This window comes from Pseudorasbora parva, chromosome 7, assembly GCF_024679245.1.
Source record: "Pseudorasbora parva isolate DD20220531a chromosome 7, ASM2467924v1, whole genome shotgun sequence".
NCBI lineage: Eukaryota > Metazoa > Chordata > Actinopteri > Cypriniformes > Gobionidae > Pseudorasbora > Pseudorasbora parva.
In genome coordinates this window covers 8120846-8143954 of record NC_090178.1, presented here as the reverse complement: position 1 = coordinate 8143954, position 23109 = coordinate 8120846, and the positions used below count along the sequence as shown (strand labels likewise).

Sequence of the window (23109 nt, the reverse complement as noted above, 5' to 3'; positions counted from 1 at the left end):
ACATTTTACAAATTTCATTTCATTTAATGTAATATAATTGTGTGCAAATGACAATTAAGTTGAAAACTAAAGATTTGTGTTATTTTAGCTTATTTTATTCAAATAAACTGAGCAAACAGTTAATATATATATATATATATATATATATATATATATATATATATATATATATATAAATAAAAGAACAGTCACACATACACACACACACACACACACACACACACACACACACACACACATATATATATATATATATATATATATATATATATATATATATATATATATATATATATATATATATATATATATACACCAACACACACAGTGGGTACGGAAAGTATTCATACCCCCTTAAATTTTTCACTTTTGTTATATTGTGGCCAAGTACAGGGATATCCTGGATGAAAACCTTCTCCAGACTGCTCAAGGCCTCAGACTGGGTCGAAGGTTCACCTTCCAACAAGACAATGACCCTAAGCACACAGCTAAAATAATGAAGGAGTGGCTTCACAACAACTCTGTGACTGTTCTTGAGCCCTGACTTAAACCCAATTGAGCATCTCTGGAGAGACCTGAAAATGGCTGTCCACCAACGCTTACCATCCAACCCGACAGAACTGGAGAGGATCTGCAAGGAGGAATGGCAGAGGATCCCCAAATCCTGGTGTAAAAAACTTGTTGCATCTTTCCCAAAAAGACTCATGGCTGTATTAGATCAAACGTGTGCTTCTACTAAATACTGAGCAAATGGTCTGAATACTTAGGACCATGTGATATTTCAGTTTTTCCTTTTTATTAAATCTGCAAAAATGTCAACAATTGTGTGTACATTAATGAGGAAAAAATTACTTAAATTATTTTAGCAAATGGCTGCAATAAAACAGAGTGAAAAATGTAAGGGGGTCTGAATCCACTGTACGTGCGTGTGCGTGTGCGCGTGCGTGAGTGAGAGTCATGTCCACTGTGAGACATAATCTACACAAAAAAAAATCCAGAAATCACAATATGATTTTTTTTACTATTTACAGCTGCAAATAAGTATTTGAACACTTGTCTATCAGCTAGAATTCTGACCCTCAAAGACCTGTTAGTCTGCCTTTAAAATGTCCACCTCCACTCAATTTATTATCCTAAATTAGATGCACCTATTTGAGGTCGTTAGCTGCATAAAGACACCTGTCCACCCCATACAATCAGTAAGAATCCAACTCCTAACATGGCCAAGACCAAAGAGCTGTCCAAAGACACTAGAGACAAAATTGTACACCTCCACAAGGCTGGAAATGGCTACGGGGAAATTGCCAAGCAGCTTGGTGAAAAAAGGTCCACTGTTGGAGCAATCTTTAGAAAATGGAAGAAGCTAAACATGACTGTCAATCTCCCTCAGACTGGGGCTCCATGCAAGATCTCACCTCATGGGGTCTCAATGAAAGGTGAGACATCAGCCCAGAACTACACGGGAGGAGCTGGTCAATGACCTGAAAAGAGCTGGGTCCACCGTTTCCAAGGTTACTGTTGGTAATGCACTAAGACGTCATGGTTTTGAAATCATGCATGGCACAGAAGGTTCCCCTGCTTAAACCAGCACGTACATGCCCGTCTATGACCATTTGGATGATCCAGAGGAGTCATGAGAGAAAGTCATGTGGTCAGATGAGACCAAAATAGAACTTTTTTGTCATAATTCCACTAAACCTGTTTGGAGGAAGAAGAATGATGAGTACCATCCCAAGAACACCATCCCTACTGTGAAGCATGGGGGTGGTAGCATCATTCTTTGGGGGTGTTTTTCTGCACATGGGACAGGGCGACTGCACTGTATTAGGGAGAGGATGACCGGGGCCATGTATTGCGAGATTTTGGGGAACAACCTTCTTCCCTCAGTTAGTGTATTGAAGATGGGTCGAGGCTGGGTCTTCCAACATGACACTGACCTGAAGCACAGCCAGGATAACCAAGGAGTGGCTCTGTAAGAAGCATCAAGGTTATGGTGTGGCCTAGCCAGTCTCCAGACCTAAACCCAATAGAGAATCTTTGGAGGGAGCTCAAACTTCGTGTTTCTCAGCGACAGGCCAGAAACCTGACTGATCTAGAGAAGATCTGTGTGGAGGAGTGGGCCAAAATCCCTCCTGCAGTGTGTGCAAACCTGGTGAGAAACTACAGGAAACGTTTGACCTCTGTAATTGCAAAAATTTAGATTTTAAGATTATGAGTGACAGTTACAGTTCTAATAGTTCAAAACAGTTCCAAAAGTTTTGAATCAGCTAGAAGAATATATATGAGAATTGTGCTTCCATCTATCCACCCATCCATCCATCGAGTTTCAAAACAATGTTTGTCTTTTGTTCTGCGTGTTTAATTGATATATGAATGAATAGTTAAATAGATGACAACTGATCATTCACGACTTTGGAAAGTGGACCTTCCAGACCATATTTTTCTTCACACTCAGGTTACCTAAGTGATTGTTTATGGGTACATTTTTGGACTGGGCTGTCTTTCACGTCAGAAACGGGGGCACTGAATCATGGGTCACAAACTGTCAGAGCTTCCATAAATTAACCTGCAAACCAGAGGCCTTTGCATTTCCTAGGCCATGCTATGTGGTCATGTTTACTCCCTGACCTCAATCTGGGAGTCACTGTGCCAGTTGCTGCAGTCATCCGTCACCTCACACTAGGCATGAGCTCCCTGTGAATTTATCTTTACAATCAGTCAGAGCCAGACATGCTTCTGACACATGGATGTTTGTTCACATGATGATCATACAAGAGAAAATCAGAATCAAGAGAAATCTGGTGGCACATTTACAGATTCAGTATTGCTAATTGAAGGGAATTTTCACTATTTACTCAACCCAAATGTTGTTCCAAACCTTTATGTTGTTATTTATTCACATTCAGATTCAGGTTCTCACTAATGTCATGTCAAGATCACGGCCTTTTTAACTTTTGGTCTGTTAAAGCTATTTTATGACCACATAAGACACAGGTTGATCAGTGCATGACTACATTTGTGGTGTTTTTTGTCCTTTTGGAGCTTGACAGAAATGATGACTATAAACTATCTTTCTATGGAATGCATGATGATAAATCCTCTTTTTTTTATTTCACAGAAAAAAATAACATCATACAGGTCTGAAACAACATGAGGGGGAGTGAACAGTGACAGAATCATTATATTTATTTTTTTACACTTACAAAGTTCTGAAACTCTAATTTAGTTGAATGGTATTACTACTAATAAAACTATTAATTTAATTTAGACATTTTTAAATGCCATCACTGTATAGAATTACACATAATCACCATCCCTACCGAATAACGCCCTTGGTCAGTATGCCACAGAATGATCTAATAGCCAGTCAAAAGGCTAATTGGGGGACAGGTAGGGTTACATGTGACAACAATTAAGCTAAGCTAAAGGCCAACTTTATGGCCTCTAGCACTAGAAGTGCCGTGCTAAACAGGGACAACAATAACATCAAGTTCTTTTCTTTGCTTGCTGCAAAATTAGGGACCATATGTTTCGTGAGCATATCTAAATAATTTATTTTCTCGCATTTACATTTATTTACTATACGCTTCATATTTAAACATGTTTTAATTCATTGTAAATTATGCTGGCAGTGTTTTGATTGTTTTAATGCCATTGTTTTGCTAAGGCATCAACACAAAGATGAATGTTTACTTTGTAATGTAACGTTGCACAGAGAGGGAGGCATAACTGTTTAAACTGGTTAATGGAATACTGCACTTACTCAATGGAGGAAATGTCCCACGGTGACTTTTGAAGATTTTGACGGAGGTGGGAAAATATGAATGTCTCAATCCTGTTGAGGTGCTCTTTCATGGTTTTAATAGACATATACAGTGTTGGAGAAAGTTAAAAGTAATGTGCTACAATATTGCATTACTCCCTAAAAAAGTAACTAATTCCATTACTTTTTCTGTAAAGTAGAGCGTTGGATAATGTGTATAACCTTTTAGCTATGCTGCCATTCTGTATTGCAGAAGAATAGGACAAAGGAGAAGTTCAACCCTCTCACTTAAAGGGATAGTTCACCCAAAAATTTATATTATCCCACAATTTACTTACCCTCAAGTCATAGGTGTATATGACTTTCTTCTTTCAGACAATCAGAGTTATATTTAAAAGAAAATCAATTTATAATGGCAGTAAATGGGAGCCCAAAATTTGAAGCTCATACAGAAGGCAGGAAGCTGAATATTTTACTTTATAATGAGGTAAATATTAATATTTTTGAGCCATGTGTATTACTTTTATAATGGATGGATGCACTTTTTTTGGGCTGCAATTCACTGCCATTATAAAGCTTGGAAGAGCCAGGATATTTATTAATATAACTTAGATTGTTATTGTCTGAAAGAAGAATGTCATATACATCTAGGATGGCTCGAGGGTGAATAAGTCATGGGCTAATTTTCATTTTTGGGTAAACTATCCCTTTAAGCAATAAAAACAAGAAAGAAAGAAAAAACGCACGTGTGATGTTTATCTAAAGTCAATTTTGCTTATTTCTATACTTAAACTGGATCATCATTGGTCAACAGCAAAGACATTGGTTAATAAAGTGAGATTAAATACATAAAGCATATTTTGTGTTATTGTACATCAAATTCTGATTTTTTTTTCCACTGTTTTATTTATTTTGCAGAACACTGAATCTGTCTTTGTGCAAGTGAGATGAGTAAATGCCTGCTCACAGACATTTAGTCTAGAACAAGGGTGTCCAAACTTGGTCCTGAGGGCCACTGTCCTGCAGAGTTTAGCTCCAACTTGCCTCAACACACCTGTCTAGAAATTTCTAGTATGCCTAAGACCTTGATTAGCTGGTTCAGGTGTGTTTATTTGGGGTTGAAGCTGAACTCTGCAAGACAGTGGCCCTTCAGGAGCAGGATTGGACACCTCTGGTCTAGAATAACTGGTCTCAATAATTATCATGTTTACACAGCGCACACAACAGCTCTGCACTTACTCCCCATTTCTCTCAATGGACAGGAGAGCTGTCAGTCCATAAATGGGAAAACTAAGTAGCTTGAGTTACTTACACTGTAAACAACAATGCTCAAACAAACTTGAAAAACTTAAATTAACAAATTAGTTCAGTTAAATTAGTTAATTACTGTTATGAGTATTTAAAATTTTACTAGTAAACTGAATTGTTTCTTTGTTTTGAGTTTTATGAACTCATTTCACATAAATTGAACTGAAACTGGGCTGAGATTTTTTATTTTATTTCCCAGCATGCTTTGCCCATGGCACTCAAACGAGAGAGTAAATACTAAAATTAAGTGTTCATGTATAATGTTTTTTGTGCAAGATTAATGGTAAGGAGGATTGAGTGATTAATGTTTTGTTATGCTAATGTAGAAGAGTTTCTGTTAATGTGTGTTTTTCACATTAACAGAGTTATCATGGTGAGGAGTGGTGCATGCGGCTTGGTTTGAGAGCAAGTTATACGTTTACATTGCTACTTATTTAGTAATTGCTAAACCATGCTATTGTTAACATGTTAGCAAATTAGTAAATTGGGATTTTCTAATTTATTTTGTTATAGCTTGCAAAATAAAAAACAAATCCTTCATTTTTTGAGTTCTGACAACTTATAACTAACTTGCAAGAACTCAAAATAAAACAGTGAATTAACTAAATATTTTATGTTAATTGCGATCACAATGTATGAGTAAGATAACTCAGCACTTCAAGTTAGGAGCGATTAACATGCGTACAGAAACTACAGTACAGTACAGAAACTTAAAAGTTGATAGTTCTGCTTACTTAAAATTGGGAACATCTTAACTTTAAAAAAATATATAACTGATTACCACAATTTTTTTTGAGTTAGCCCAACTTATTTGGATTTACAGTGTATTTGTAGCTAAAAAGTAGCTCAAATCTTTTGTTATAGATTTAAAATTTTTACTTGACAAGTACTTGCATTATGTGTAATGCATTAACCAACTATGGACATATTTTAGACATGCTTGTTGCATTGTTTTATTTTAAACATTTGTTACCTCTTAACCTCTTAATGTCCACTGTACTGTGTTTGTGCTCTTTACAGTTAAATGTCTCAGTCCAAATGGATGTGTAAGAAGTTAAAAAATGTTTTTCCTATAGCTACTTATACTCTTAAAAATAAATCTTCTTTATTGGCCTGTGTGGTTCCATGAAGAATCTTTAAAATCGATTAAACTTTCCATTAGACAAAAGTTGCTCACACTAAGAAAAAATGGTTCTTTTTAAGAACTGGACATTTCTTTGGGGAACCCAAATATGTCATCACTGTGAAGGTTCTCTTTTGGAGTCTTATTTGTAAGAAAAATAATAGATAAAAATCTATTAAACTTTCCATTACACAAAAGTTGTTCACACTAAGAAAAATAGAATCTCTTTTGGAATCTAAGAGTGTATGAGTTTCCTCATAAATGCTATTCCAGGAATGTTGGTAAAAAGTAGAGCTTTTAACATTTGCTATCTGAAAATAATTGGATTCATTATGAATGTCATTTTGAAAAGCAAATGCAGTATTTAAGCAAAGTCAAGTCAAACTTTATTTATAAAATACTTTTACACTTGATCCAAAGTGCATTACAATAAGGAGGAATTGCAGATTCCTAAAATAATTCAGCAGTAAATCCTGTCCACATTTATCTAATTTTGAAGACAATCCCAATATACTCTTGTTGAAGTAACACTTAATTTAAGTGCATCAACAAGGCTTAAAATAGTAAATTATGACATCAGTTAGTTCAATGCATTTAACATTTACACTTCCTCACAGCTTTTAAACCCAGTGCATGTCACTGTAATTTACACCATGGCCTTTTGTGCTTTAACACATTCCCAATATGCTCATTACAGACTAAACTAACAGAAGTGAAGCCTCCTGCGAGGAGCCTTTGTCAAATGGTGTAAACTCCAACACCTCAACGACACACTTATAAAAACAAGGTAACTAGCATGCCAAGCATCATTTTTTTCTCTTTTCTTATCATTAAGTAGACATCAATGCACAATTATTTTTGTTTGTTTATTTGCTTGTTTAGCATTTTATATTTCATGTTTGAAAGTGTTTTATGCACTGGAATAAAAAGTGTACAAAGCAAACGTATTTATGAATTGGATTGAATTTAAATCTGTTATGATGTATGAAACTGAACACACACAATTTTTTATAGGCTACTATTATTATTGAAATGTAACATAAATTATACCGTTTTCTAACAATATATTTTGGTTGATTGATGAACTGTTCTGATAAAAAAAAAATATGAAACTGTTTATTTATGTAACATAGTCCTATCTATAAATTTAATCTATAAAATATTGCTGGATTACATAAAAAAAAATCAGGGAACAATTTTTTTTGCCACTTTTAGTATTGTCCTGGCAAATAATGATAATGAAAAAAAAAAAATCAGAGCTAATGTCTTTTTGTTAAAATCTCTTTCTTGAGATTGAATTCTCTGCTTGAGATTGTTAAACAATTCACATTAATTGTGCTAGAGCAGCGCCTTTGTCCAATTGGACAAAGACTTTTTTTCTAGCACATCCACTGGCCAGTTGAGGAGCTTAGAGTATGCAAGCCCCGCCCCTCGTGAAGACGTCACATACTAATATGGTCAACATGCCCTTTTATGGCATGTGTTGGGCGGAGCTTCAGTAACCACGGCTGTTTAGTGTCACTTTCACCGAATTCTTAACTACGGTTCTCAGAGATGAGTCGGACAGCTGGCGAAACACAGTGAATCTCCTCTTGTACCTACAAGTTTTGACGGACTATTTAGGAACTCTCCTGGTACAAAGAATTGAGTCATACGGAAATAACTTTTATAGCGTTTTTATCATTTCCATTTTATTTCCATTTTTTTTCCACAATAACAATTCGCATGCGGTCTTGTTTAGACGAAGATTAGGGCTACAGTTAGGTATCATGTCAGTATGATTATTGGGAAACGCTCTTTCTTGTATAGTTTCCGTTAATTAGGCTGCCTATTAATAATACGCACAACCGCGGTCTATCTCACATTAAACTTCAAACGTGGGATCTCGAGAAGATCGTTAAGTTTCAAACACGGATGGTCGTCTCGCGACGTGCGCGCGTTATCTCTCGGACATTCTCGCGCAAAATTGACAGTATTCAGAGCGGCGGAAACTTGAACATGTTTTGGGGATTTCTCACGCAATGATAATGCCACCTTCTCGTTTGTTTTGTAAATATTCAAAGACCTGTTCTGAGTAGAGAAGTTAAGTTTTTTGTCGTTGGAAGAGGTGGAAAGCGCCGCGCGCCTCGTCTAGATCTCCTCAGCGTCATTCAGGATCGTTTGAACTCTCCTCCCTGCTTGAAAGGAGACGCGTTGTATCGGTCGTTACCACAGAAAGTGTTGCGGGATAGCATGGCAATGGTAGTAAACCAGTGGCAAGAGAACATTTCGGCTGATCCCGGGTCCCAGCTGCAAATGTGCAGTCAGGAGCCCGGCGGGACACCGGGAACTCCCTCAGGTTCAACCCCGGGCAACGACGCGCTCTCCGGGGACAAAATTCCCAATGTGGACTGCATGGTTTGCGGGGACAAGTCCAGCGGCAAACACTACGGCCAGTTTACGTGCGAGGGGTGCAAGAGCTTCTTCAAGCGCTCGGTGAGACGGAATCTGAGTTACACCTGCCGGGGGAACCGCGACTGTCCCATTGACCAGCACCATCGGAACCAGTGCCAGTATTGCCGGCTGAAGAAGTGCTTGAAAGTCGGAATGAGGAGAGAGGGTAAGATCTGATTCTTTAAATGCTGCATGTAATTGACAAATACAAATTTAGCCTAAAAGATGTAGTAAGGCAAACCTGATCAGAAATGTAAAAGGTAACACTTTACAACTAGGTCTCATTTGTTAACATTAGTTACTAACATGAACTATCATGAGCAATACGTGTGTTAACGTTACTGTTGCATATTTTTTCATATCAGTTAATACAAATACAGCTGTTTGTTCATGTTAGTTCACAGTGCGTTAACTAATGTTAACAAATACAACTTTTGATTTTAATAATGTTGAAATTAACATTTACTAAGATTGGCAAATGCTGTGCAGTTCATCATTAGTTCATGTTAACTAATGTAACCTTATTGTAAAGTGTTAAATATAATGTGACATTACAAAAAATTATCGAACAAATCCATAGGCTACTTAGAAATAATAGTTCATAGTGGTTATTGTGTTCAAGTCTTCTCAAGATAATTTTGGTTGTATATACATTGGAGATTTAAAAAGTTATTGATACAGAAAGTTGATTTTATTTTTGACATTGCAGGTTCTTTAGATCAGTTTTGTCCATGCATTCATTAAATCACCTGTACATACAGTACATGGTTTTCACAAAAACTAAAATAAAAACCATCATATTAGTCAGTTTGGCCAAGTTGTTGCTACGATTATTGTTACTACTGTAAAATTATATAGACTATAAATCAAAGAGATGTCTTTCAAACAGAATATTTTAAACACATCTTGGTGTCTGAGGTGACAATCATGTTACCAGAGTGTTTTTGTTAACAATGTTTTAACTATTATATTTTTTTTGTATAAGTGACCATTTTTTACAGTAAAATTTTCACTAGAATTGGGGGGGGGGAATTAAGTTTAAGTGCTGCTTGTAAAATCAAAGTGACAATTAATTCATTACGCTTTTTCAACTTACTGAGCAAGAAATGTAACTTAAAACTCTGAAAACTGATCAAAACTCAATAAAATCTGCATAAATTATTGTCTAATGGCTATATTTCTGTAAAATGTAAAACTGAAGGTTTTGACATTAGAAACATTAAGTGGTTTGAGGACTAAGTTCCTCAAAAACTTTTATTCTTCAGTAATATATCTACTGATGCTTTTAATAAAAACACCTTAAAAAAACACATTCTAATCTGAATAACCTGCAGCGTAACATCAAAAACGTTTAATCTCCAAAAGAGAAAAACAGCATCTCAAGAAAACTTTCTCCGTGTGATTAATCAACATAAGAACCATAAACTTTTATTTTAATTTTATTTGTTTAAAAGCTCTTTGCAACAACAATTGTAATTATATATTTAATAGTTTGTTTGAAAATATACCTAATTTTGACTATTCACTTGTTTAGATATAACATTCAATAGCAAAAGAGAGAAAATATTTTTTACAAATCCAACATACAATTTCCATGTTTGCAGATTAACATGAGAAATCTGAAGTCTAAATAGTAAATTGTGGCATGATCAGTTTGCAAAGTCAAGGTCCATTTCAAGTGCAGTTTAAAATACTAGTGTTATTTATATAGTTGCAGTGGATAATTCATCCGCTCTGCAGATGATTGTGAAAACTCAGCAAAGTTCCTAATTCGTTTGTGTTACGAAAATCACTGCAGGGAAAATTCATCTAGTCATGCCTTCAGACTGAAAGAACATTCAGTCTCCTGATTCTCTATAGTCTGTTGACCTTTGATGTGAATATGAGCTATCTCTGTATAAGAAGAAAGTTTCAGTGGTGAATATGGGTCTTATAATACTGCATTTATGTCAAAGTAGACACTAAAATCTAAAATAACACCTCAACTCAGTCATTATTGTATTGGCTCTTTTCCTATCATCTTTAGTTGCCTGTTGAGTTTTCTAATGAGGAGAGGAGGCCGGGGCTAGTTGTCACAAAGGCAAGTTGTCAAAATACAAGTTACCCAGTGGTTTTATTTGTTGGTTTCAACATTTATATAATGTATAATAATCATTTATTCTTCCATTGCTTTGTCTCTAATATTTACTGTTTAATGTTAATGAACAGCCTATGAAAGCAGATTCCATTGTGACAACTTACCCCATACAGTATGATGAATCGATTTTAAAACTAAAGCATAAAAGCATTGAAATCCTTTGGAATGACAGTGCCTTCGTGTAGCGTAAACTGTAAATCAACCGCCTTAACCGTTAAGACATGTTTAGGCATTTTTGTGCTTTACCTGTCTGCATGCATGCACTTAAATCAATAATACACACTTTTTCTTCTTCACTTTTTAGAACCAACAGGTTGCACTGAAAAACAACTGGTATACACATTATTTTCACTCCGAAATTTGACAGAAATTCACAAAGAAATTGCTAGTAGTAGAAAAACTTTAAAGTATTTTCTTGTTCTCCAAATAATCTTTGTTTTATTTACAACTTCAAAAGATACTTAACAGTGTGTGTTGCATTTGCACAGACAAAATAGATATAGACAGGAAAACATGCAGCCTCGCTGCTTCTTTTCATTCATAAATTATATCTCCTCTGAATTATGCAATTCAGTCACTCGCAAAGAGAAGCACCTTGTACTAAGCCATTACATAGATTTTGCAGTCATATCACAGTTTGAGCCAAACAAACAAAACACTCGGCTCATATACCTTGGTCCTTATGCATGAGGTTTATGATTAACATTCACATATCTATATTGTGAACAATATCTTGTAGCACATTTTACAGATTACATTCAAGGTTCAAATAGATCTTTGAGGAACTCACAGCCTTTGTTAAATACATATGTAGATAAATTAATAAACGTTGAATTATATATTCAAGTTTGTGATTTAGTGTCTCTTTGGACACTCAACATTGTATTTTGCATTAAAAAAAGTATTATTTTAGCAGTTAAGATTGTGTAACTCACAGATCCAGCTTTCTTTGCATTGGTTGGCTCCTGGTCATTACAGGGCAATGTAATCCTGCTTACAATTTGTCTCACAAGTTCACTAGATCATGTAATCTGTGAGTGTAATATATAGCTAGACGGATTGGATGGACATTGTCCATGATAGAGATACTGTTTCTCCCTTCATTACTTAAAGAAAGATAGCAGTATCAATGCAGTTAAGGAGGAATAAAGGTAGAGTTGGGAAGGATGAAGGAAGAATTGTAATAGGAGGGAGGTAAGCAGATGCGGTTAAACTTTATTGTCTTTGTTACACTGTAATTATGCAGTAATATTAATTCATTAAATGTACTTACTATAATGTTAGAATTTAGTTGTGTGTAATTATGCATAATGTATAGCTATTACTATAGTAACTTCAGTAAAAGTGTTACAGTAGATATATATCCTTTTTGTAATTTCACTTACATATCCTTGAAATATGATTGACAGGATTAGATAAACAAGCTAATCTAAATTTATGTTTAGAACTTAAACTTTTTAATCATGATTCTTCAAAATGTATGGAAGTTTGTTTCCGCCACTGAATAAAAGGTAATTTAAAAAAAAATTCTTGCAAATCTGACTTTTTTTCTCTTTTTGATATAAACTTGTAATTACAAGTTATAAAGTCAATTCTGACTTTTTTTCTCAGAACTGCGAATTTATATCTCACAAATCCGACTTAATAACTCAAACATACTTATCTATCTATCTATAATGCTTAGGTCCCATGACCTTCATCAGGCATATACAGCTTCGTCACACTTTATAACTCGCAATTGCAAAATTTGTATCTCGCAATTCTAAAAAGGTCGCAATTACCTTTTTTTTTTTTTTTTGTATTTTGGTAAAAACAAGCTTCTTTAAAATAGTAAATGGTTTCGGTATCATTCAGATAATGCTTTTGATAGCATGGATCATTGGTAGCCTTGAAACTCTTGAACTTTTGCATAACTTATGCTTGTTATGGATGAGGTCATACGCATTTCGCTCTAAGGTTCTTTGTTTTCCGCAGCTCTCAGAAATCCCACTCTCTCCTCCTACGAGTTCATCACGTGCGTTTGGTAATGAATGGGGCAGAATCACGCTGCTGTTTCCACTGAGACCCTCACATAATCATGTACTTTTTAGTGAAGATTTCAGACAAATGAATGTGACCATCTCTCTATTAAAAATAGATGTTTTTTTTTTTTGCCTGATTCCTCACGAGATAACATTCTGGGAATGTTCAGTAGACACCTCAAAGAACACAGAAGTGCATCAATTTTTATGTGAAATATCTGTCGTCATTATTTACTCACCTTCAGGTTCAAACCCATTTTTGTTCAACACAAAGGAACATTTCAGATAAACCTTCATGCAGGCTTTTTTCCATAAGAGCATGGGTTCGAAACGCAATTGTGAATAACCGAATCCTTTTACCTTGCACCGACACTGAAGAACCCGTAGCAAACTAAGACCTAAAGGATTCAGCTAGGGCATTCATGTCTTAAACTCAGAGATGTTCTTCCTCTTAGCAATCCTCTTCTTCGATCGCTCTACCTGTTTTTACACCTTACGGCTGCTCTTGACATGACTGACATTCCAGCCTGACAAAGGGCGCCTCTGATTGAAAGAAAGCAGCTTGATTGCCTTGTCAGTTCCACAGGCTTCTGCAAGTACGTGCATCTGCTGGAATGTTCCTTGTGCAGGGCCATGACCTTTGTCAAAGCTAGAAAACGACCACGGACTTAAGAAAGTCTGACACTTGCACGTAGAAGGACTAGCATACAACATATTATAGACTTACATTGAGCATAACTTGAGCCACATCTAGAGACCAGCATATATATTACAGAGACTTGGGCTCTTTTCTAATTATTATAATTAAAACTAAAACCATGCAAAATGCCAAAATTTATTCAGACACCTTCAGCATTTTCTCACATCCTCATAGTTTATTCGCTATATAGTTTAGAAAATGGAAATAAAATGTGACAAGAACTCAGAGTTAGATAACTTTGATAGAAAGGTACGTAACGGATTACAATCAACCAATCAGCTGTCAGCTGTTAAATTTAAGTACACAACTAAAAAATAACAATTTAGGTCAACCAATGACGAAGCAATACTTCCTTTTGTTTAGTCTGTGCTGTAAAAGGTCACATTAGCAATTCAAGAAAAAACACTTCAGCAAAGCATTGTCAGGTCAAAGTGTCTGGATAGTTTTTGTCCAAAATTGTACTGGTAGTGTATGAAGAATTTTTGGGTATAATATGTCACAGTTTACTTTATTTTGCTATCCTCACTTACAGTTACATAAATTAACTATAATGTTCTGCACCCACTATATATACAGTATATTAAACAAAAATTAAAAAAAAAAAAGTTATAGTTGCCAGAAGTAACATTTCTGATTTTCATTTAGTTTAACTATTAAAATAACTCGACCTGAAATAAAAATGAATAAAAACAATTAAAATCCCCCTTTTTTGAATATTACCTTTCATATAGTTTGTGATAAAGCTGTTTGTGAAAAATATATTTCTCCTGTTGTCTCCTAAATTAATTGTCTCCTAAATGAATGAATCATTTCGGAACTGCTCTTAGTCTTTAGCAACTGTAGTCTCTGTAGGTCTCACTTTCTGTTATGTATTGGAACCAATTTGCAAAATGGCAGCCTATGGTCTTCATTGGCTGCCTGTAAACACAGTGTTTGCTTGGACCCGCCCTCAGACACTTGTAGCTGAGGCCTGGAAGAGTTTGGTTCGTGTTGTTGACATATCGAGATGCTGCTGCTTTCTGAGATGCAAGTCCACTTTGAATTGACTACAAAAGGATGAGGACTCGAGCTGTAATTGATACTGTAAAACTGACGCCGTTTACTGTTCGTTTCACTGTGTATCAAGCAGCGAGGCATCCAGTGCTGAAATTCAGATATGGTAATGGGCGTTTTCGTTTCAGACACGCTGTGAGCAGTCGACGAATCAGCCATCTGACCAATCAGAATAGAGTATAGGCTCTCGGAAAAGAGGGGTTTAGAAAGACAGAATATTCGAACTAACCATTTTAGACACTTAGAAAAGAGGTGATGTGCAATGTATATTATGAGTAAATTAAAGTGATTTTTGACCTTCTAAGCGTGTAAACCTATTGTAGGAGACCTCCAAAACAAAATTAGGAACATTTAAAATAGCAGAATAGTGATACTTAAAAAATAAAACTGACATAAGCACAAAATAATTACAAAAAATGTAACTAAAATTAAAATGAAAAGTTCATACTATTAATAATAAATAATAAAAACTATAATAGTATCTAAATGAAATCACACTGGTTAGCAGCCACTTGTAACCACCCATCAATGTGTAAAAACGTCCCATTGTAACAGTACTGGATGTTGGCAGCATGCATGCAGATGCAGTTAACGGCGCATGTCCGCCATGTGCTGCCATTGCAGAACGTCTCGGGAAACGTGCTGAAACTGTGACTTCATCCCATGACCTGTAAGTCACTCACTTCCCATGTGCAGGGTGAAATATAGGTCAATGGAAAGTAAACATTAATAATGGACAGGATCATAGCAAAGTCCAAATGTGACGGCTCTCTGTGGGGTTTGGGTAAATATCACCCTGCCACCTGGTCGATTGGCTAATCCTGCTGTTCAACCCATGTGAACAGGTGACCTCTGGCAGAGGAGACTCTGATTTGCTGTATAACATAATGTGCCTTATGATTCTTCAAATACTGAGTCTGAGATGCCTAGATTTTTTCTGTCTTTCTTTTTGAATGGATTTAAACAAAACTGAAAAACTGTAAAACAAAAAAATGTCATACTGTTTTAGATTTTGCACTTTATCCAATTAAAAAAAGATTACTCTAATGTTATGCTGATAATCAGTTTTATTATTGTTAACTAAAACTATAAAAAAGGTTTATTATATTATATATAATATATTTATATATAAATATTAGGTGGAAAACTTAAACTTTAAAAACTAAAAAATGTTTCCTTGGCAAATACTAAAATTACAAAAACTAAAAAATGTAATAAAAATGAATTAAAGCTATAGAAGTATTTACTTAATGAAACATGAAAATATATAAAAAGTGAAAGCTAATTCAAAATACTAATCAACACTATGATGATATATAAATGGTACTAAAATTACACTGCTGATAACATTACTGAAATGTAAGTTTAAGAATACAATGAAAAAAATGAATTATAACCTGAATATAGCATTCAGGTTTCAGACTGTTCAGATTACCTGTTCATATTCTGTCACAGCATGAGCCCGTGTTTTACTTGTTCAAGTGTGACTTGCTCCTAATTCAAAATGATTCAGGCAATGGATTTGCTCACCTGAGTGATTTTAAATGTTTGTGCGGAAATGTGGTCGAACACCTTAATGTCACACATTTCTGCTCAGCAAATATTGTGCACCTGACCCCGCCCTCCTCGTCTTATGGCATGCCGGAGCTCCATCACAACCAGTTTCAGGAGAGAACGGCAAACAGTGAGAGAAAGGAAACGAGGAACTGGAAAGTCCAGCTTCTGTAACTTTTGACCTCTGAGTGAAAGCAGGGTTAATCGTATGACACGTGAAGCACGTTCACGATTTAGATTTTTCAGAGCCTGAATGCTGTTCAACTTTGGCTTTGACTAAATATATGCTGCCTGAGTTTGCTTTTTTGTATTTTTCTGTTTTATGCAGAGAGAAAACGATCCATTTTAAATGCCCAAACCCCCAAAATCCCCTGTCCTCCCTTTTTTGTTTGTTTATTGGACTAACAGGTAGCCCTGTCCCCAAACTCAATGTTCTTATATCAAACTAAGTCTGACCGCTCAAACAAACTGATTGCAATTCTATTTGTTGCCACTAGGGGTGCAGAAATTAACCACCAACATGCCGGTTTTTGGCTTTTATTTGAACTGGAATTGATAAAGAAATTTGAATTCTGCTTCAGATACATTTACAGTGTAAAAGTGAAAAACATTAACATCTTTATTCAGCAAGGATATGTTGAATTGACCAAAAGTGACTATAGAGACGTCTACATTGTTTTATAAAAAAAAAAAAATCTATGTGAAACAAATGCTGTTCTTTTAACTGTCTATTCATCAAATAAATTATTTTGGTTATCACAATATTACGTTTTTTTACTAATAGCATAACTGACTAATTTCAAAAACTTAAAAAAATATCTTACTGAGAACAAACATTTGAATAGGACACTTTTTCTGCCATTAAGTTGTAAATTATACACATTGAAGCGTTCATTAGGTAGCTGTATTTCCTCCTGTTTCTCCACTTTCTCTTCCTTCCTTTCTAAAGGAAACTGATTGTATTTCATATCATAATGAGAGCATTGTTTGTACCTGTTCCTTCCTTTTAATGTCTATTGTGATTTACATATATGCTATGACCCCCATGAAGCCTTTCAAAATGTATCAAAATATACATTTTATTCAAATGATTATAATAAAACTATAATAATACAACCAGGTCCAGAGCTGTCATTTAAGAGAAACAACTAAGATAAAGTTGATACTTACATGAAACTCTATTATGTCTAAGAATCCTCTAAGCAATAACATTTTCCTCTGGGTTTCTCTCTCTCTCTCTCTCTCTCTCTCTCTCTCTCTCTCTCTCTCTCTCTCTCTCTCTCTCTCTCTCTCTCTCTCTCTCTCTCTCTCTCTCTCTCTCTCTCTCTCTCTCTCTCTCTCATTTCATTCAGTGTTCATTTCATGCTCCCTCTGGTTTATAGTAAATGGAGTTATTGGCCAGACAGCAGGATAGTTAAACAGGTGTTTCCCAAATGGGCACTGAGCTGCGTCGTTGCAGGAATGGCCTCTATTTTGCCCTTCGCCTCTGGCTGAACCGTTTCTTTGAGGAAGTGTGAAAAACCTAATTTCACCTATAGTGTCCACTCACTCATTACACACTGATGGATAGCAAAGAGGTCGGCATCTCTCTGATAGGTTTTACAGATGCTATGACTGCATTCACTTAGACATTAGAAAGTAGAAATAGACTGTACTTGATCTATATCCACTTCTTATGGCTCTTTGCTTTTTATTATCTCTTCCTCAGCTGTCCAAAGGGGTCGTATGTCCAACTCGCAGTCCAGTCCAGGACAGTACCTGAGCAACGGGAGCGACCCATACAACGGGCAGCCGTACCTTTCGGGCTTCATCTCTCTGCTTCTACGGGCCGAGCCATACCCCACCTCACGCTATGGAGCCCAGTGTATGCAATCCAACAACCTAATGGGCATCGAGAACATCTGTGAATTGGCGGCCCGTTTGCTCTTCAGTGCTGTAGAGTGGGCGAAAAATATCCCTTTCTTTCCTGACCTACAGCTCATGGACCAGGTAAAGCAAGTTTGTCAGAACTCTTTTAGCATATTCAAGCTTTGTTCATATACAGTGGTGGCCAAAATTATTTGAAAATATTGACCTTTTTGCCCCCAAAACATGATTTAATTGTATAATGTTCGTGAAACATGCAGATGGTTGCCATTAAATGTCAGATAAAGTGAGTCATACTGCTTTTAACCACTTTTATTTAATATTTGGTATGTCCAACTTTTGCAACAATTACAGCAGCACATCTCTTTGGCATAGTGTCAATATATTTGCTCTGAGAACATCAACACCAAATGTTATCCCATGCTTTCTGCAACTGAAGGCAAAGGCTCTCCTTTGAATGTACAATAGATCTGTCCAGTTTATTTTCCAACTCGCCCTAAATGTGCTCGATGGGGTTGAGGTCCGGATTTTGAGGGGGCCAGTCTATCCTTTTCAATGTTCCAGTAGATTCCTTTCATCGCAGGTAGTTCCGGCAATAGTTAAAAGAATGTTTTGGATCATTGTCCTCTTGGAAAACAAATCCAGGCCCAATAAGATGACTCCCAAATGCCAAGTGTTCCAATCATTTTGGCCACTGCTATATATATATATATATATATATATATATATATATATATATATATATATATATATATATATATATATATATAATCACAATAAGGGGGTCGGACTTGAGTGGTTTATTGCTATAACAATAGCGAGAGCAATGTAATAGAAGACAGCAATATACAATTAAAAATTGAGTTAAATAATTAATAACCAAATTATATTTTTGGGTAGGTGGCACTCTTACGCATGTCGTGGAGTGAGCTGTTTGTTCTGAATGCTGCTCAGTGCTCTATGCCGCTGCATGTTGCGCCCCTGCTGGCCGCTGCTGGTCTTCACGCCTCTCCCATGTCAGCCGAGCGGGTGGTGGCCTTCATGGACCACATACGCGTCTTCCAAGAGCAGGTGGAGAAACTTAAAGCCCTTCAGGTAGACACGGCCGAGTACTCCTGCCTGAAGTCCATCGTACTCTTCACTTCTGGTAAGAATAACTAACCTTCAGACTATTTGGTTTGATTGGTATTAATTATATGCCAATTGGGTCCATTTTAGGAGCACAGAGTTAACCTCAATAATATAATAAATGAATAACTTGTTGATCTGTTTATGTCAGTATTGACTATTTAAAGGTTTTCTGCGAGGATTTCAATGGTGGTGTTAAATAAATAAAATAAATAGAAAAGTTAACTGATTTAATAACATTCACTACATATAAACATTACAAACAAAAAAGTACCAAACTTCAGATTCCGAGATGTTTTGCCCACTGGTTTAGATTATGTCTGATTCCCTGCTCTACCTGTCAGAAACCCTTTTTCTGCCCAGACCTACACTTTTCCAAATGGATGACTGAACCTACCGCTCTCGATTCGTTTTTTTTTTATCACTCAATCCTTCACGCTTCCATCTATTATTAAAACCAGGCAAGCAGCCCCCCGCCCAAACTCAACTTCCACCAACATGGCTGAATTATGCATGCTGAGTTGCGGAAAGAGGGATTCGCTTCAGTCTGGCTGTGACCTACATAACCTCTGTAGCCTAGGGCATCAATGTGATCCATCCTGCAATTCCAGCCAAAGCCCCCTCCACCCCCTGCCGAGACCTGCCGGCATGAGCTAACAGGGACAGACAAACTCTTGTGGCCCGTAACCTCAACCCAAACCTCCTATCACCTCCCATCGCCCGACAGGCCTCTAATGTCAGCCAGTCGCCCGATTGCCCGACGCGATGCAGTGGCAGCTCCCAGTGTGTGTTCACACTGTGAAACACAAAGAGAAAGGGGGGATGCCTTTGCTGTGTAACGCCAGTGAAAGAGCGACTGGCGCAGAATCACGCAAGGCTTGTCAGCGCTGACATTACGCCAGGGACTGACACATCAGTGCCCCCCTTACAAAGCGCTGCCTACTGTAACTATAGATGTCTTTATCTGGACTCATGGGACGTAGACAAAAGTGGCGGTTGCGTCCTGCTCAGCGGGTATCCTCGCCCTCATAGAAATATGAAGCAATGTATCTTTTGTTATCAGAACTCAAGCTCAGCAGGATCAAGTGTACATGAACACCAATGATGAGTAGCATAACAGAGAGAATGGCAAAGGAGGTCATTGGTTAAAACCCTGCAATTGTACACGCTTGAGTATTTCAGTTGTGTCTTTTTCAACCATAGTCCAGTTTAACCAGGAGTTAATGCACTCACTGCTATGCTTAATTTAAAGATGGATGGATGGATGGATGGATGGATGGATGGATGGATGGATGGATGGATGGACAGAATGCATTACACGTGTTGAATTGCAATTCTGAAAATTCCTTTTCCTGTCTTTTTTTATTCAAATACCAGTTCAACAGTATTCCTACAGTATTCCTTATTCTGCTTTTACTTTCCCATAGATGCCATGGGTTTGTCTGATGTGGCCCATGTTGAGAGCATCCAGGAGAAGTCCCAGTGTGCTCTTGAGGAGTACGTGCGAAACCAATACCCCAATCAACCCAACCGATTTGGCCGCCTATTGTTACGGCTACCCTCTCTGCGCATTGTTTCTTCTCCTGTTATCGAACAGCTGTTCTTTGTGCGGCTGGTTGGTAAAACACCCATCGAGACCCTGCTGCGGGACATGCTGCTTTCCGGCTCCAGCTACAACTGGCCTTACATGCCCGTCCAGAGAGACCGGCCCATCTCGCTCCATTACAATGAGAACGGGCCCTGATCCCGCCCTCATGATTCATATCACACCCCCGTCACCATGGGGTCATGGCCAATACAGGGAATCTGTCAGCAAGCCACACCCCTTTCTGCCACATCATCACAGCTCACTTATCTGAAGCACCAGCCGTTTGTTCCGTCAATGGGAATGGACCACAGCGTTCATACAGACACCGAACTGTTTCCCACAGAGGTTTTCAATGAACATGGACTGTTTGGCCCGAAGTGCAATGTCCATTCCTGATTTTGACTCAACCAGAAGCCATTAAAGCGGATGCCAAAACTTTACCAGAGAAGCTATTAACTGTAGACGGGCCTTGGAAACTGCACCACTTGTATTAACGGGAGAGTTAAGATTCTGTCCGTATGTATGTGGTGAAGTAAAAACTGAAACTAAGATCCCAGCAGCTGAATTTGGGGTGGACGAGATTTGTATTACATCGCCAGTAAATCCGAGAGAGAGGTGTGACTCTTGCAGGACTCGTTGGAGAGAAAGCCATTGCCAAAGTAGGACAGGCATCTGAACTCTCGGGAGCATTTTGTGGAACCGATGACTGAGGTGAAATTTTGTTTGTCTAGTTGATTTTTGCATTTAGGTCTGATTAAGTGGAAGGACTTGAAAGAGGCACTTGAAACCAGCCAGATAACCCTCACTTTCCGTGCGTTTCTCAGCTACATCCAAATATTCAGCACATCCAGACAGAATGTTGCCGTATCAAGCACAACATGCATCTTGTTAAATACAGGTGTTTATCTCCTGTAGCATCATGAAAAACACTAGGGTGAAATAGGGGAAACAATGGGGAATGTCAGAAAAGATCTCATCTCCAAGCCAACCAAGTCTGTGCTAACTTTATCACAAGACCACCCATCTAGAATATGGTAAAGTCTCATTTGAACATGTAGAGTGTTGAGGTGACAGGCAACTGCACAAAATGACACCGATTACCCTAAATTCACCTCAATTATGCCAATAGTCTGCCTTTGATGACCAGGTATTTTGTGTAGCATACTGTAGGTTTCGTCAAGTTTTTTGTTACTTTCTCGCTCCTCTGAATATGTTTAAACCCCGCTGTCACATTTTTTTTAACATGGCACTACAGCTTTTAAGGCAGCATTTGGATATAAAAGCCATTGGGACCTTTGAAAGCAGGACCTGTTGTATTAGTTCACAGAATATTTCTATCAAAGTATGTTTTTCTGTATTTTAGGTTTGGAGAAATGAATTAAGGAAATAAAATCTGTCATTCACAGAATTGCTGCTGTTGTCTTTGGCATTTTGTATATAACTTAACCTTTTAAGCCACTCATTTATTATTTAATGTAGGCGCGTGTTTTGAGCCATTTGTCACAAGTATAAATGGATTTGAACCTAAATGTGTATCTGGCTGACTAAAATTTTCCTCATGACCTTCCCGCTATCTTAATGGATAGTAAGGAAAATTTTACCAGGATTTTCGGTTGTATTTGGTTTGCTCCAAGTTTGCACTCAAATAGGTCAACTTTAATCTCATCAAACCACAAAATGTTTCAGGTTTTGTCCCAGGACTTCTAGAGATCTTATGCATTACTTTATGTTGGTCATTCTTAAAAGTAGAATATATATATATATATATATATATATATATATATATATATATATATATATATATATATATATATATATATATATATATATATATATAATATATATACTTTATATATTATTATTTTTGCAAATGTTTGATTCTTTATGTTTGTTTGGCCATTTCAGTCAGAGCTTAACGTATAGGCACAATGTTCTTCAGCTTTTAAAAAAAAAAAAAAAAACTTTTTTCCCCAAATGTTCTTCTGTTATTTTCTCTAGAAGTCTGTTTGGTCTTCAGGATACATTATTGGCTTATTTCATGTGATGTGAAATGTGTATCTAAAACATAAATTCCACTAGACATCATTTATGAAATGTTGCATAGAAACCGCCTTTCTTCCAGAAGTGAAATTTAAAAATAGCAAATGATCTTGGTCACTTGTCTGTTGCCTGGCTTCCAGTTTCTCTGTTTAAATTAATAAAACAATTTAAAGAAATATCTGATCATCAACCATAATGCGGTCATTATTTACATCTGATATCATCAGTAAACCATTGTGTTACCAAGACCATTGTGTTAGCAACGACTATGTGTATTAAATTTCAAAGAACTCTACCAGCTGCCCTGGATCAGCACGGAATACAACGGTTACACAATGAGAATCATTCGGCCCGACGATGGAAAAGTGGCTATATCGTCTTTAAACAAACTTGCA

At 36.7% G+C, this 23109-nt stretch overlaps 1 protein-coding gene across 8 annotated transcripts in view; it reads left to right on the top strand.

Annotated features, from left to right (window-relative positions):
* The window catches only part of nr2f5 (nuclear receptor subfamily 2, group F, member 5), a 31335-nt gene extending 9249 nt beyond the window's left edge, over positions 1-22086 (top strand). For 4 of the 8 annotated variants that reach the window (XM_067447964.1, XM_067447962.1, XM_067447963.1 and 1 more), the window contains 3 exons: positions 17801-18081; positions 18859-19105; positions 20514-22086. In XM_067447964.1, coding sequence (XP_067304065.1) covers positions 17801-18081; positions 18859-19105; positions 20514-20830 — 845 coding nt within the window. In that variant the 3' untranslated portion in view covers positions 20831-22086. Of the gene's footprint in view, positions 1-388; positions 668-6891; positions 6982-7727; positions 8794-17800; positions 18082-18858; positions 19106-20513 lie in introns of those variants that run through there. The other 4 variants (XM_067447967.1, XM_067447966.1, XM_067447965.1 and 1 more) reach the window with 4 other exon arrangements.
* Positions 22087-23109: the final 1023 nt, after the last annotated feature.